Source organism: Octodon degus, unplaced genomic scaffold (assembly GCF_000260255.1).
Source record: "Octodon degus isolate 3935 unplaced genomic scaffold, OctDeg1.0 scaffold00070, whole genome shotgun sequence".
Classification (NCBI taxonomy): Eukaryota; Metazoa; Chordata; class Mammalia; order Rodentia; family Octodontidae; genus Octodon; species Octodon degus.
Genome location: NW_004524646.1, coordinates 11,275,331 through 11,287,816, shown reverse-complemented (window position 1 = coordinate 11,287,816; position 12,486 = coordinate 11,275,331). Strand labels below are relative to the sequence as shown.

The 12,486-nt window shown below is 52.6% G+C and overlaps 1 protein-coding gene across 1 annotated transcript in view; it reads left to right on the top strand.

Moving 5' to 3' along the window:
* The window catches only part of Setd3 (SET domain containing 3), a 75,912-nt gene that overhangs the window by 55,206 nt on the left and 8,220 nt on the right, over window positions 1–12,486 (top strand). Inside the window, exons 7-12 of the mRNA XM_012515569.2 lie at window positions 138–252; window positions 6,174–6,248; window positions 7,176–7,342; window positions 8,121–8,206; window positions 11,085–11,245; window positions 12,121–12,484. Of these exons, the coding sequence (XP_012371023.1) occupies window positions 138–252; window positions 6,174–6,248; window positions 7,176–7,342; window positions 8,121–8,206; window positions 11,085–11,245; window positions 12,121–12,484 (968 nt within the window). The remainder of the gene's footprint in view (window positions 1–137; window positions 253–6,173; window positions 6,249–7,175; window positions 7,343–8,120; window positions 8,207–11,084; window positions 11,246–12,120; window positions 12,485–12,486) is intronic.

The following is a 12,486-nucleotide window of genomic DNA, read 5'->3' as shown; positions in this document are numbered from 1 at the left end:
TGTTGCTTTTGGTATTTAAGAAGAGGCTCCTCAGGGAGTGGCCCGCTAACCGTAGGCTGCGGGCTGCCTCTGGTTCCTGCTCACTGCAGTGGCTTCTGAAGGCTCCAAATTCACTTGCTTCCTTCTGCTCGTTGCAGGTGGGCGGTCTCTTCTGTTATGACGCGACAAAACCAAGTTCCCACGGAGGACGGCTCCCGGGTGACCCTGGCCCTGATCCCCTTGTGGGACATGTGTAACCACACCAACGGCCTGGTAACCATCTCCCCTGGGCTTTGTCTGGAGGCTTGTGACAGCCACTTCCTGTGCTTTTGTCCCCTTGTCGGCCCTCCCCCCCACGCGGGACTGAGGGGGTTCCTCCCACTCCTGGGTTTTCTCGACCACTCTTGCTAACTTCTCGCCCAGAACCCGGAGCTTGAGTCTTTCAGCCCCGCGGAAGCCAAGGACGTTTATTTGCTGAGCCATCATTGACATTCCAGCCCGCATTCATTTTCTCAACTTGCTGTACCACAGACTAAACCAAAGCACCTTTATTTTGATTCTTTTAAAAGTACTGATTTCCTGAAGACCCTCCCAGTTTTCCCCTTGCATTCCTTTCTTCGTGGACTCCCTTCCACTTGTCGCTTCCCTGTCTCCGACCTTCCATGAGCCCCCCACGCGGCTGGAGGTGGGGGCGGGGCTTCCGGTGGCTGCGGCTTGAGGGGTGGAGGGTGGGTTTCTCTGTTGGATGCAGGTTTGAAGCCACAATCCAGTTTGGAGGCTTCTCGGAGCTGGGGACACGTGATAAACGCCAGATAATTGTAGAATTTTAAACATTAGACTTGCCCACTGGTTTGGTTGTGTTTTGTTCACCATTTCGTGACCCCAGCTTTCTTGTTATTAGTGTTGTGCATACATTAAAGAGGTGCCTAAGCAGTTCCTTCCCATCAGGGGCCCAGGACCCCAGAACACGTGTCCCGCATGCGAGGCCCTTCAGGGAGTGTCCCGCCCCCCTGCTGACGGGGAGGGCCAGCAGCAAGTGTTCCTGGAGTCTTAAGAGTATTTCAGTTGTAGCAAGAGAGAATAGATTTTGCCTTAATTTGGGTATGCTTAATTTAATTAGCAATACTAAGAAAAGCAGCATGTTTTATATTTTCATTAATGAATATAATTTTATATATATTTTTTTCTCCTTCAGAGATATTTTTAACTGATCCTAAGCTTGAAATTAAAAAATTTTCATAGCTCTTAAAATACCCAGCTCTCTAGTTCTCTTTGCCTTTTTTTGGACCAGATCATTGGTTCCCAAACTTGATTGATCATTAGAGTTTATTTTTTACTTCTGAGATTAAAGAAAAAATGCTTTGCTGTGAACAAACAATTGCAGGGAGTCTAGGGAAGGGGAGCGCGTGGCCTTGGGGCCCAGTGCTGCTGATGCCTGAGGCACCCCCACCCTCCATGCCTGGCCTGGGTACTCCCCTGCTCAGAGATGCCTTATAGATGGGATGCTGCTGGTCTGTGCTTTTTAAAGTTTATGTCAAAATAAAAATAACAGACCGCTGGCAACTCTCGCCAGTTTTCCTTGGTGCGAATCATGTAGTTTGCAACCTCCCTGTGCTGGCAGAAGGGCCCCGCCCTTTGGCAGGGCTTCAGGTGCAGCGCCCATCGCAGTGGTGGTTCCCTGGCAGAGCGAGCTCAGCCTTTGTTGAACTGTTTCCTGTTGTCGTCCTAGGACTTCATGGGCACCTCATGTGTAGGATTTAAGAAATCCTGTTTTAACACTGAAGTTGTATCTCATACACATTAAGAGTTAATCTCTTTTTTAAAATAAGACATTTGAAAACAAGGCTCGGCTTTTCAAGAGAGCTTCTCTTTCTTCTGTGTGCGTCTGTGCGGTTGATCTCCTCTTGTTGTTAGTTATCTGGGCTCGCGCTGAGCGAGTAGGTAGACATTTGTAACCCAGCAACGCTGTGTGCTGGGAGCCGAGTCCCAGAACCCGGGTGGGGAGCGCAGCATCCTGCCTGTGGCAGTGACTTCAGAGCAGCCCCCAAGACTGTGCAGCCTGGGGAGTGGGTGGGCTTTGGAGGGTCAGGGCCTCATGAGGTGGGCGTGTGCCAGCGACTGCATGGGCCGCAGCTGTACTGGGCACAGGTTGCAAGGGGGCCTGTGGTTGGCTCTCCCACTGAGAATGGACCCCTGTGAGAAATACGGGCTTACATCATGCACGAGTCGTCCAACCTCATGTCCCCGGCCGGCATCCTCTCGTTCAGTTGATAGGAGAAGGGCAGCCAGAGATGGTACAGAGACCACTGTGTGAGCTCCAGTATGTGGTATGGGGCACTCACTGGGCAGGGCGAGGACGGTGCAGACCCACGTGCAGCCCAGCCGGGGTCTCCTCCGGGGTCTCCCCTTCTGTGACTTGAAACATGAAAACATTCAGCTTCCGGTCTCAAAGGGAAAGACAACCACATGGCCCGGCTTGCAGCCTGTGCCTAGTACACCACAGCACAGGGGTGTGACCCGGCTGTCGCTGCCAGGACATGCCCACCTCACACAGCTGGCTGTGCCTAGCCGTGTTGCCTCAGCATCCCAGCCAGACCAGCGTGGGGGGCGTTGCCCTGCGCACCTTTCGCACGCCTCACCTGTCTGGTGGGAGGTGTACTGCCAGGCCTTTGTACCAGGCTTTATCCCCAGCCTTTCTTACGTTTCAGTTAGAGGCAGAATTTCACTGAGTTGCTAAGTTACCCAGACTGCATTTGAACTTGACATCCTCCTGCCTCAGCCTCCTAGAACACTAGAATTAGAGGCATGCACCACCATGAAAGCCCTTCCTTTCTGTCCAGTGGCTTTCCCATTTTTGTCCGGACAGTTGTACTCTGCTTCACTGTCGTCTGTACATTTCGGGAATGTGTCTGTATCGCAGTCCTCCCATCCCCATCCCCTCGGCCCCTCCCCCAGGAAGCAGAGCCCACAAGGCAGGTACATCCCATGCCGGTATTTTTTGAATAAATTCACAAGTGGTGAATAGATGAATGTAAAATACATATATCAGTGATATGTATACGTTCCATATAGTAGGAAAAAAAGAGCAGAAAGAAATTGTTTTTTTTCAAATTGTTAATGAGATTATATTGTTTTCTGAATTTTATTTGATGAGCATGTATTACTTCATTTCTTTTCTGCTACAATAATGAAAATACGATACTTACTTGGAGAAAATTAGAAAAAGAAAATGAAAATGGCCCACAGCCCTCCCACTGTCCGTGTTGGGGAGCTGCGCACTGCGCCCTTCCTGCTAGGTCAGCTCTGTGCTGGGGATGAGAGCCAGGAGCCCACAGCGGGCCGCTGCCTCAGCCCTGGGTACCCTGGCGCTGCCTGCACACTCCACCCCCTCCAGAATTGCCAGGGGACACGACCACCGCACGCACTTGAGGACCTGCAGGGCTATGTCTAGATTTTAGGCTCCTTGCTCCTTGTTGCACCACTTCCCGAGGCTTAGCTCAGGCCTGGAATGGGCTGTCGATGACAAGTATTTGTAGGCCAGTTAGCTGGGAGGGATATTGGGTGTCACATGAGGCTGGGTGAGGGAGGGCAGAATGACCATGTGACTGCCTAGCAGTGCTGGGATCAGCATTCTTGACCTGTCCCTGCCTTGGGGACTGGCCTTTGCAGCAGTCTGGACACTGGGACACTTGTGGCTGTGGGTTCCCTGGGCAGCTGTCATTCCAGGCTTCGGCAGAGACCTTGGGGGGGCCTTTAGGGAAAGCCCTGCCCCCCCGGCCATGCTACCCCGTCATCACTCATGGCCTGTCAGTCATGCAGATGAATGGGTTCCCCTTGATGCTCGTACAGCGTCTCCCCGCTTTCCCCAATGGTCCCTCTTCTGTCAAGCCATTTTTTATTTTAGTTTCCATACATGTGAGAAAACACACAGTACTTGCCTTTTCTTGTTTGGCATATGGCAGATGACTTGATATCCTCCAGTTCCACCTGTTGTCCTGAGAGTGACATGATTCCGTTCAAGCCAGGTTGCCCCACTTGTGGGATGCCTTCACTCACCACCTACTGCGGGTCCCCAGTACCCCCTGGCCCAGCTGCCCTGAGTGGGCTGCAGTGTACGTGGCCTCCCGGGCTGGCTCCCTTCCCACCAGTGTATGCCAGAGTGCATGGATTGCTGGATCACATGGTAGTTCCAATTTAGATTTTTGAGAAACCTCCACGTTCTTTCATAGAGGTACACTAATGGAGTTCCTGCCCCGTGTGGGGGGTTGCTTGAGATGCGCTTTGACAGCACCCTAGAGGAAGTGTTGGGCAGCGCCACACAGAGAAGCTCCACACACAACCTTTGGGCGCCGTGCCCCCGCTGAGGAGCACGTGTGGGGGTGGTCATGGACCTGCTGTCAGAAGGGGACATGTGAGTCCTCATCACACAGTGCACTGTGCTCCCTTCCCGTCCTCCCTTCCTGCTGTCCCTCCCTCCTGTTTCGGCTGCTAGCAGGTCCCAGTTTGGAGAAGCGGGGAGCACAGCTTTCAAGAAAGGGCAGCCCCTTGTTCTGCACTGTTTGTTATCAGGGTGGTCCTCTGGGGTCCACACCTGAACCTGACTTTGGGCAGGAGCTTCAAGGAGCCAATTCTAATCGGGTTCAAATGCTGAATGTGTCCTGTGAGTGCAAACTGCTCTAGAGTACTTGGCTTCCTCTGCCTTCGCTGCTTTCGTTTTCTCGCTGGTCTTTGCAGAACAGAAGCATGTAGGGGCAGGGTTTAAAGATGAGTGTTGGTGGCCTTCTGTCCCGCGGCGGTGGTGTGGATCCACGTCACTGCCTTTATTAGCAGACAGCCTTGATTCCTGGGATGAAGTGATAGGTTCATTGGTACGGGATCCACAGAGCCAATGAGGCTGTCCTGTGAGACAAGGTGCTAAACAGCACTGACCCTAAGTTGGGGCCCGCTCTTTCCCCTGGGGGGGGTTCATGCCTCAAGGAAGTCTTAGAGGGTCAAGTGTTAGGTGCCATGTGTGGGGCACCAGGGCCACTGCCTGCCAAGGATGGCAGGTGTTCACACATGTGGCTGGAAAGGAGAGGGCAGAGCCCAGGAGGGCAGAGGAGAGCACTGAGGGACTGCCCTGAGGGGGCCCAGTCTCCTCAGTCTTAAAGCTGAGCAGCAGGAGAAGGAGCTCCAGGTAGGGGGACACAAAGACAGCGGCCGGGCCTGGCGGGAGCCGTGTGCACAAATCCAAGGAAGATGTGGGCCTTCTGGAATTGGCCTCACTGGGGAATTTGGGTGTTGTTCTGAAGGGGGGGGGCATGTGGTATGGTTAGCGTGGAGGACAGCAGGACTAGATTCCAAGGCCAAGCTAGGCAAGAAGAATGAGGGCCAGGGAGGAGGGGGAGGGGGAGGGGAGGGGAAGGGGGGAGGGGGGAGGGGAGCCAAAAGAAATGTGGGTAATAAAATGCTGGTTGGTCAGGTGCATTTATTTCCTTGTGACCTTGGCGCCAAGTCCATGGCATTGCCTGGCTCTCGTGGAAATGGGGCCTTAGGGAAGACACTGATTTAGGAGGTAGCTAGAGGGTGTGCTATGCTGTGGTGGCCTCAGAAACGCTGGGCAGGAAAAAAGGAGTAAGGAAGAACTGGGGACGGAAACCAGGGCTTGTGTGCTCGGTGAGCCCTCGGCCACTGAGCCATGCAGTGGAGGCTGGGGTGCTTTGCCCTTCCTACCCAGAAGCGGCACATTTTCTAGTGGCAGAGTAAAATATTTGATTCAGAAATAGAGCTTTTCTTGTCCCCTGATTCTGTATCCAATAGAAACCTCACTTCAGCTCCTTAATGGCCAAACCCTTGCAAGTGAATGGGGGTCTGCCAGGGTCCTGCTGCTCCCAGGTGACCATGGATAGGTACAAGGCCTGCTCCATGTGTCCCCGTGTCGCCTACTGCTGTTGGGGTGTGGTAAGAGCATGTGCTTGTTTGAGGCCCATGAGAGATGCCCAGTAAGTAAGTGACTGGCTTCCCCAGGAGCGCTTCCTTTGCATCAGGGGCGTCACCTCGGTGGAGGCTGACCTGAGTGGGTGTGTTCTCTGCGTGGTGCTAGTGGAAAGACCTGCGCGGGCACCTCTTCAGGACATCTGGGCAGCTTTTACCCTCTCATTGCTGGAACAAACTCGGGACCCTCATTGTTGTCTTGTTCCTTTCTCCATGGCCAGATCACGACCGGTTACAACCTGGAGGACGACCGCTGTGAGTGTGTGGCTCTGCAGGACTTTCGGGCCGGAGAGCAGGTGGGTGTCACGCAGCAGCCCATGGGACATGGCTGGCCCCAGGCAAGGGGTGTGTGGTCACTGGAGAGGGTACTGACTTGGGAGGAGAGCTCGTCTTCCGGATAGTTTGTTTTCTGAGCACTTCTCGAGACTTAAAGCTGTAATAAACATAATCTGCTTTGGCTCACAAAGAAAAAGGATTTACCACAATTATTGCACCGTTGACCTCTGACAGTGTTACCTGAAAATTAAATTCATCTTAGGACACTAAAATGGGTTATTTCCTAGCCTGCGTTGCTTCTATTTCTTCGTGCGACGGTTCTCTGTAGAGGTGCAATATTTAAGCAGCAGTATCCAGGTGGCACCAACTTCAGTCTGCATCCGAGTTTGTGCAGGCACAAGGGCAAGCTTTTTAGTCAACTTGAAAATCCACATCTCTGACTCCCTACGTTTAGGTCAGGGCGTTCCAGTGGAGCCAAGTGCAAAATTAGTTTTAAGTCAGTGTTGATCTGCTCTTTTTTTTAGAAAAGTCTGTGAGGTTCCTGCTAGGTGCAGACTTGCCCAGGATGTAGAAGTGGATTTCTGATAGGTGTTGCTCTGCACTCCTGTTCCAGGAGGGACTTCTGTCCTGGAGGGAGGGGGTGCATTCTTAGTGCAGGCCTGAAGAAGCATCCTGGCCAGCCTGGGAATGAGAGGGTAGCCCCGAGGCCCAGCGCTCTCCAGGGCTGGGATTCCTTGTCTGCCCGTGAGGCCCTGGGTCAGTGCCCCAGCTCCGTGGCTTCCTTTGACCACTAGGGTGGGTATGGGTGCTCGACCCACCATGTCTGAGCTGGAGAAGAGGGAGTGTGAGTCACTCAGGTCCAGCCGGTTGTCGGGCTCCCGGGAGGGTGTGTCTCTGTGCAGCTGAGTCTGTTTTATGCCCTCTGTTTTCTTTTTGCTGCATCTCAGATTTACATTTTTTATGGCACCCGGTCAAATGCAGAGTTTGTGATCCACAGTGGCTTTTTCTTTGACAACAACACACATGACAGAGTGAAAATAAAGCTCGGCGTGAGTAAAAGCGACCGGCTGTATGCCATGAAGGCTGAGGTCCTGGCGCGCGCGGGCATCCCAACGTACGTACACCTGCCCCCCCCCCCCCCCCCCCCCCCCCCCCCGCAGCCTCCGGCTGGGCAGGGTTCCTTCCCTCGGTGTGCTCCAACACTGTCCCACTTTGGCAGCTTGTACCAACCCCTTGATCCCTGCTACACTCAGCTGCATGGTGACATTGGCCAGCAGGTCCACATGGACACAGCCATGTTGGGGGACACTCATGTCAGTTCTGGGGACAGGGCCTGTGGTCCTCTTTCAGTTAAATGAGTGCTTTGGTGTCATTAGTGTCTTTCACCCTGAAAAGGTTAATGACCTGGATCAATTTGTTTCATTTAGTTATTTGCCTCCAGTAGTTCCTATAATGAAGTTATGATCCTCAAGAATTTCTGGCTAAATTCTTTAGGATTTTCTTGAAGTTGAGTAAAATGATTCAGAAGATAAAAATTATGCTTTACTAGTCCTCCTGGGAACAGAGGAACCATTCTTAATGAAAATGGCTTATCTGGCTCTTTTTATTGAACTTGTCAATATTTGATTAAAGTGTCAACTTATAAATTATTATTAACATTTTTAAGAACCATAATCAAGTTAATTCTCTTAATATGAGGATGAGCCCCAGGACGGAGCTGCCCACTGATGGGTGCTGGCAGAGGTGGGCCATGCCAGATATGGCTGTCCAGGCTGGAGCCCTGCCGCGTGTGTCCTGCTGTGCTGTGGGTGTCACGGCCCTCCCTGTTCAGCTGTCCCTGAGACACCAAGTGGGGCACATCTGCACCTGACCTTTCTTCTGGCTCTTCTCAGGTCCAGTGTTTTTGCACTACATTTTACGGAGCCGCCTATCTCTGCTCAGCTTCTGGCTTTTCTCCGAGTATTCTGCATGACTGAAGGTAATCATTTCAGGAAAGAGGGAAAAGATGGTTTTCTTTTTAAACTCATGGAAATATAAAGCATAAAGGTTCACATTATGATAATGGCTTTAAAACTAAAGCACCTTTGGGAAAAGGGGAGTTAGCAGTATTGGGGAATAAAAAACCTGATCCTATTTGTCCTGGAAATGCCGCCTCCCAGGCATCCGCTGGATAAGTGGCACTGCACACATCCTGCGTGGGACGTGGGGCTTCTCAGCTGCAGCCTCCTGCTTCAGTTCAGTCCCAGAAAGAGCTCTAGGTGCTGACGGCCAGCTTTTCTATGTGCCTGAGACAAGCCCCTTGGGGTTTCGGGTGGTCTGGGAGGTGGTGCTCTAATTTTTCACCCTAAAATTACTCCTAGTCCTAAGGTTTCATTTCTAGTGTGTGTGTGTGTGTGTGTGTGTGTGTGTGTGTGTGTGTGTTTTGTTGTTGTTGTAAACAACCTTGAATCCTGTGCAGAACAGAGTGTGTGGGAAGACAAGAAGGCAGGCGAGGATGGTGATGCCTGAACAGGCAGTGCGAGTCCCTGGGGGAGCTGTGGGTGTCAGGAGAGGGTGGCCCTGGTTGGGGCTGACCAAGGTGGCTGTGCCCTGCTGTTTCTGGCCCTGGCTTCATGTTTGGGGCTTGGAGAAGGCTGCACAAGTCCAGAGCTTGACATCAGGCTGCAGGGAGAAGAAACAGTCCCACAGCATGGGAAGTTTAAGCGCCAGCTACCCGGTGGCCAGGGTGAGTGTGGAAGGGTCCTGTCAGAGCTACCCTGTTGCTGGCATTCAGTGGGCTTCGGGTGTCCTTCGTTGTAGTTGAGCACTCAGTTCAGCGAACCATGGGTTAAGGTTACCTGGACCTTTCTTGCATAATATAGGAATGCAGAATTGAATGTCACAGTTCATATTCTCAAGGAATGTATAATTAAGAGAGACGATGGCGATGCTAATTCCTGTAATTTGTGGAGCACTTAGTGCCGGGCACGATGCTAAATGTGGTACATTATGTTCATCTTATCAGCCCTGTGAGGTAGGTGTTCCCATTTCAGCAGTGGAGAAACTCTAGTTCACATGGGGTGGGTTGCTGGGCCAGGCGGGTATGCAGCTAGACTCCAGCCCCAGTTGCCCCCTGCTTTAGGGATGCCTCGATCTTACTGTGTACGGTTTTACCTGGGGAGACATGGCGACAGGAATGAGAAAGATAGGAAGACAAAAGCTGGGCTAGGTGGTCGCTAGTCTGCCTGATGGGCAAGGCTAACTCCAATGACACAAGGTTGCCTAGAAGCTAATAGCTGGCCTGAACCAGACAGGATGTTTTCCTCAGGACTGAGGTAGCTTGTTGGCTGGAGGCACTGAGGCCCAGTCCCACCTACACACACACATTTCGTCAATTTCCTAGCTTCCTGTGGCTGGTCTTCGGGTCAGGACACTGCTAGTGCCCAGAGGTCTGGGCAGAGTGACATTGGAGGGAGCCAGTGCTAGCCAGGGCGCTGCAGGGGAGGAGGGTGCAAGGGCTGCAATGCCCTTCCTGGCCAAGGAGCCACGGCCCGTGGGCTCTGGCTGCCGGACTGCCTCATTCCAGCCTGTCAGCTTTGTTTCTCTGGAGATCTGAGCCGAGCTCAGTATGCTGGGCTGCATCCTCACCGCCCCTCCACACTTTTTGTTCTTTTGGGACAGGATTTTACCAAGTCCCTAAGTTTTCCAGGGTGAGTTTGAACTTGCGGTCCTCCTGCCTCAACCTCCTGCCAGCCTACTTTCCCTCCTTGAAAAGAAGACTAGGGCTGACGAGAACGGGTGGTAGAATCAGCTAGCCCTCGGCTTCTGCAGAGGCGCTTCTGCCTCCAAGGGGCTGCCTTAATCTTCCTCATTTCATATATACACTAAAAACTGAAGAATGAAGACTTAAAAATCCTGAATTCTACCCTGTTCTTTTGCTAATACAACTCAATATATCATTTTGAACATAGATAACATCTGTTTTCTCTTTTTAAGAAAACTTGAATTATTCTCTTCAGTCAGAAAAGACAGTGTGTCCTGTCAGGACAATTGATGTTTCTTTGAATTACTCCATGTGACACTAATAGAAGTTTGGTTTGCTGGCAGCCACAGATCCCGATTTGAATTGTACATAGTGCCAGCTCTAGGGCATTTGCTGTGAGCCCTGGAGCCACGGTAGTTGGAGAAGCTGGCTTTTCTGCGAGTGGGGACTGGCGCTGGGCATGCTTGGTCCTTAGGAGCAGAGGGCCAGCAGGAAGTAAACACTCTAGCCCAGAGCTGGGGTCTGCTTTTCCTTAAGTACCCTGGACACACCTGAACTGTACACCTGCCTTTATTTGTAATTCCCACTCGAGTCCCTGAGAGTCTTTCCATGGCTAAGAATTCTCCAGTCCCCTTGTTTTCTTGGTCTGTGGCGTGCTTGTGAGGTGAGCTCAAGAATGAGTGGTGGGCTTTAAGCTGCAGGGGATCTCGAAGTTGTGAAGCTTGCATTTCCGGTGCTTGGGTTGTGGTCTTTCTGACCCACGTAGTGGGACTGAGCCCCAGGCTGGAGAACGAGTCCTTGCAGCACAGGGGTGCTGTGCCCGGCCACGGCCCGTCCTCGCAGGCCGAGCTGTGTGAGGCTGTCTGGAGGCTCTTGGCGCATCTCACAGACAGACAACCGGACGCCTCATACGGCGGGAGTGGATGGACTCAGTCCTTCATGCAGCACTCAGCCCTGACTGCCCTGGGGAGGCCGAAGTGGCCTGGCCTAACGGGTCAGCAGTATCAGCCCCAGACCCGGTGTTGGGAGTGACATTTTTAAAGTGACCCACTGTTGAAGGAAGGAGCAGTGCTGCTCTCCACTGCCGACAGATTGCTGTTTGTATTTCTTGCAGAGGAACTAAAAGAACATTTGCTAGGAGAGAACGCAATTGACAGAATCTTCACCCTGGGTAACTCAGAGTTTCCGGTCAGCTGGGAAAATGAAGTTAAACTTTGGTCGTTTCTCGAAGATAGAGCATCTCTTCTTTTAAAAACATACAAAACAACAATTGAGGTAATTAGATTGATAAATGGGGATTTGTGCTTTCTCAGGTTTATAAACAGATTCCTTCCTAAATATAAATTATTTAAATTTTTTTAGCAAAATAATTATGTATTTGACATTTTCATTAAAAATTAGAATTTTAGGAGGCCAACAAGATAACTCAGTGGACTAAAGCGCCTGCTTAGGCAAGTCCAGGAAGCGCCTTCCATCCCTGGCACCGCCTGCCACACCAGGCGCCCCCCACCCCCACCCCCCAGGGTGTGCTGTAGGCCCGAGTCCAGGCATGGTGGTGAGCGCCTGTAACCCAGCGCTGGGAAGGGAGGACAGGAGGATCACCGTGAGTCTGAGCTGCTTGGCAAGACCGTGCAGCAACTAAATATATGTAAAAAAAAATTAGTATTTTTCCAAGTAATATGTGTATATTTACCCCTCTGTCACGTTGAGGCATTACTGATGAGACAAAATTTTAAATTATTACTCTTGTATAATTTCTAATCGTATGCTTGCAGTTTCCTTTTATGCCCCAGGGCCTACTGTGCCGCTGGCTCCAGAGACCCCCTTCTCAAGCCTCTCCCTCCCTCCTTTCCTTCCCTCCCTCTGCCCCTGCCTGTTGCAGGGTCACTTGGGCCCCACAGAGCGCTCCACAGGGTACTTCTGACGGAGCCATGAGATTCCCTGTCCTGTGCCCCCAACTGGTGCAGGTCTCCCCTAGTCTTACGCTGGTGGTATTGGGGAACCACTTGCCACAGACAGAACCCACAGGCCCGCGGCAGCACCCGGCCCGGAGCATGCCCAGTCGGGCTCTAGAGCCTTCCGCAGACCCGCCTGCCCTGCAGCGTCGCGGGTGTGGGTTCCGGCCACTGACGCTGTGCTCGCTTCTCCAGGAAGACCAGGCCGTGCTCAAGAGCCCCGAGCTTCCCGCGCGCATGAAGATGGCCATCAAACTGCGGCTAGGGGAGAAGGAGATTCTAGAGAGAGCCGTGCAGAGTGCGGCCGCCAACCGGAAGTGCTTCCGCAAGCACGTGGAGGAGCGCGCGCCGCTCCCGAAGTACGAGGAGAGCAACCTTGGGCTGCTGGAGGGCGGCGCGGGCGACTCGCGGCTGCCCCTGGTCCTGCGCAGCCTGGAGGAGGAGGCGGGGGCGCAGCAGGCGCCGAGCCTCAAGGGGGCTGGCGGCGGGCTCGTCAACGGCGAAAACTCTATCCCCAACGGGACCGGGTCCGAGAGGGAGAATGTCAGCCCCGGAGAGAGC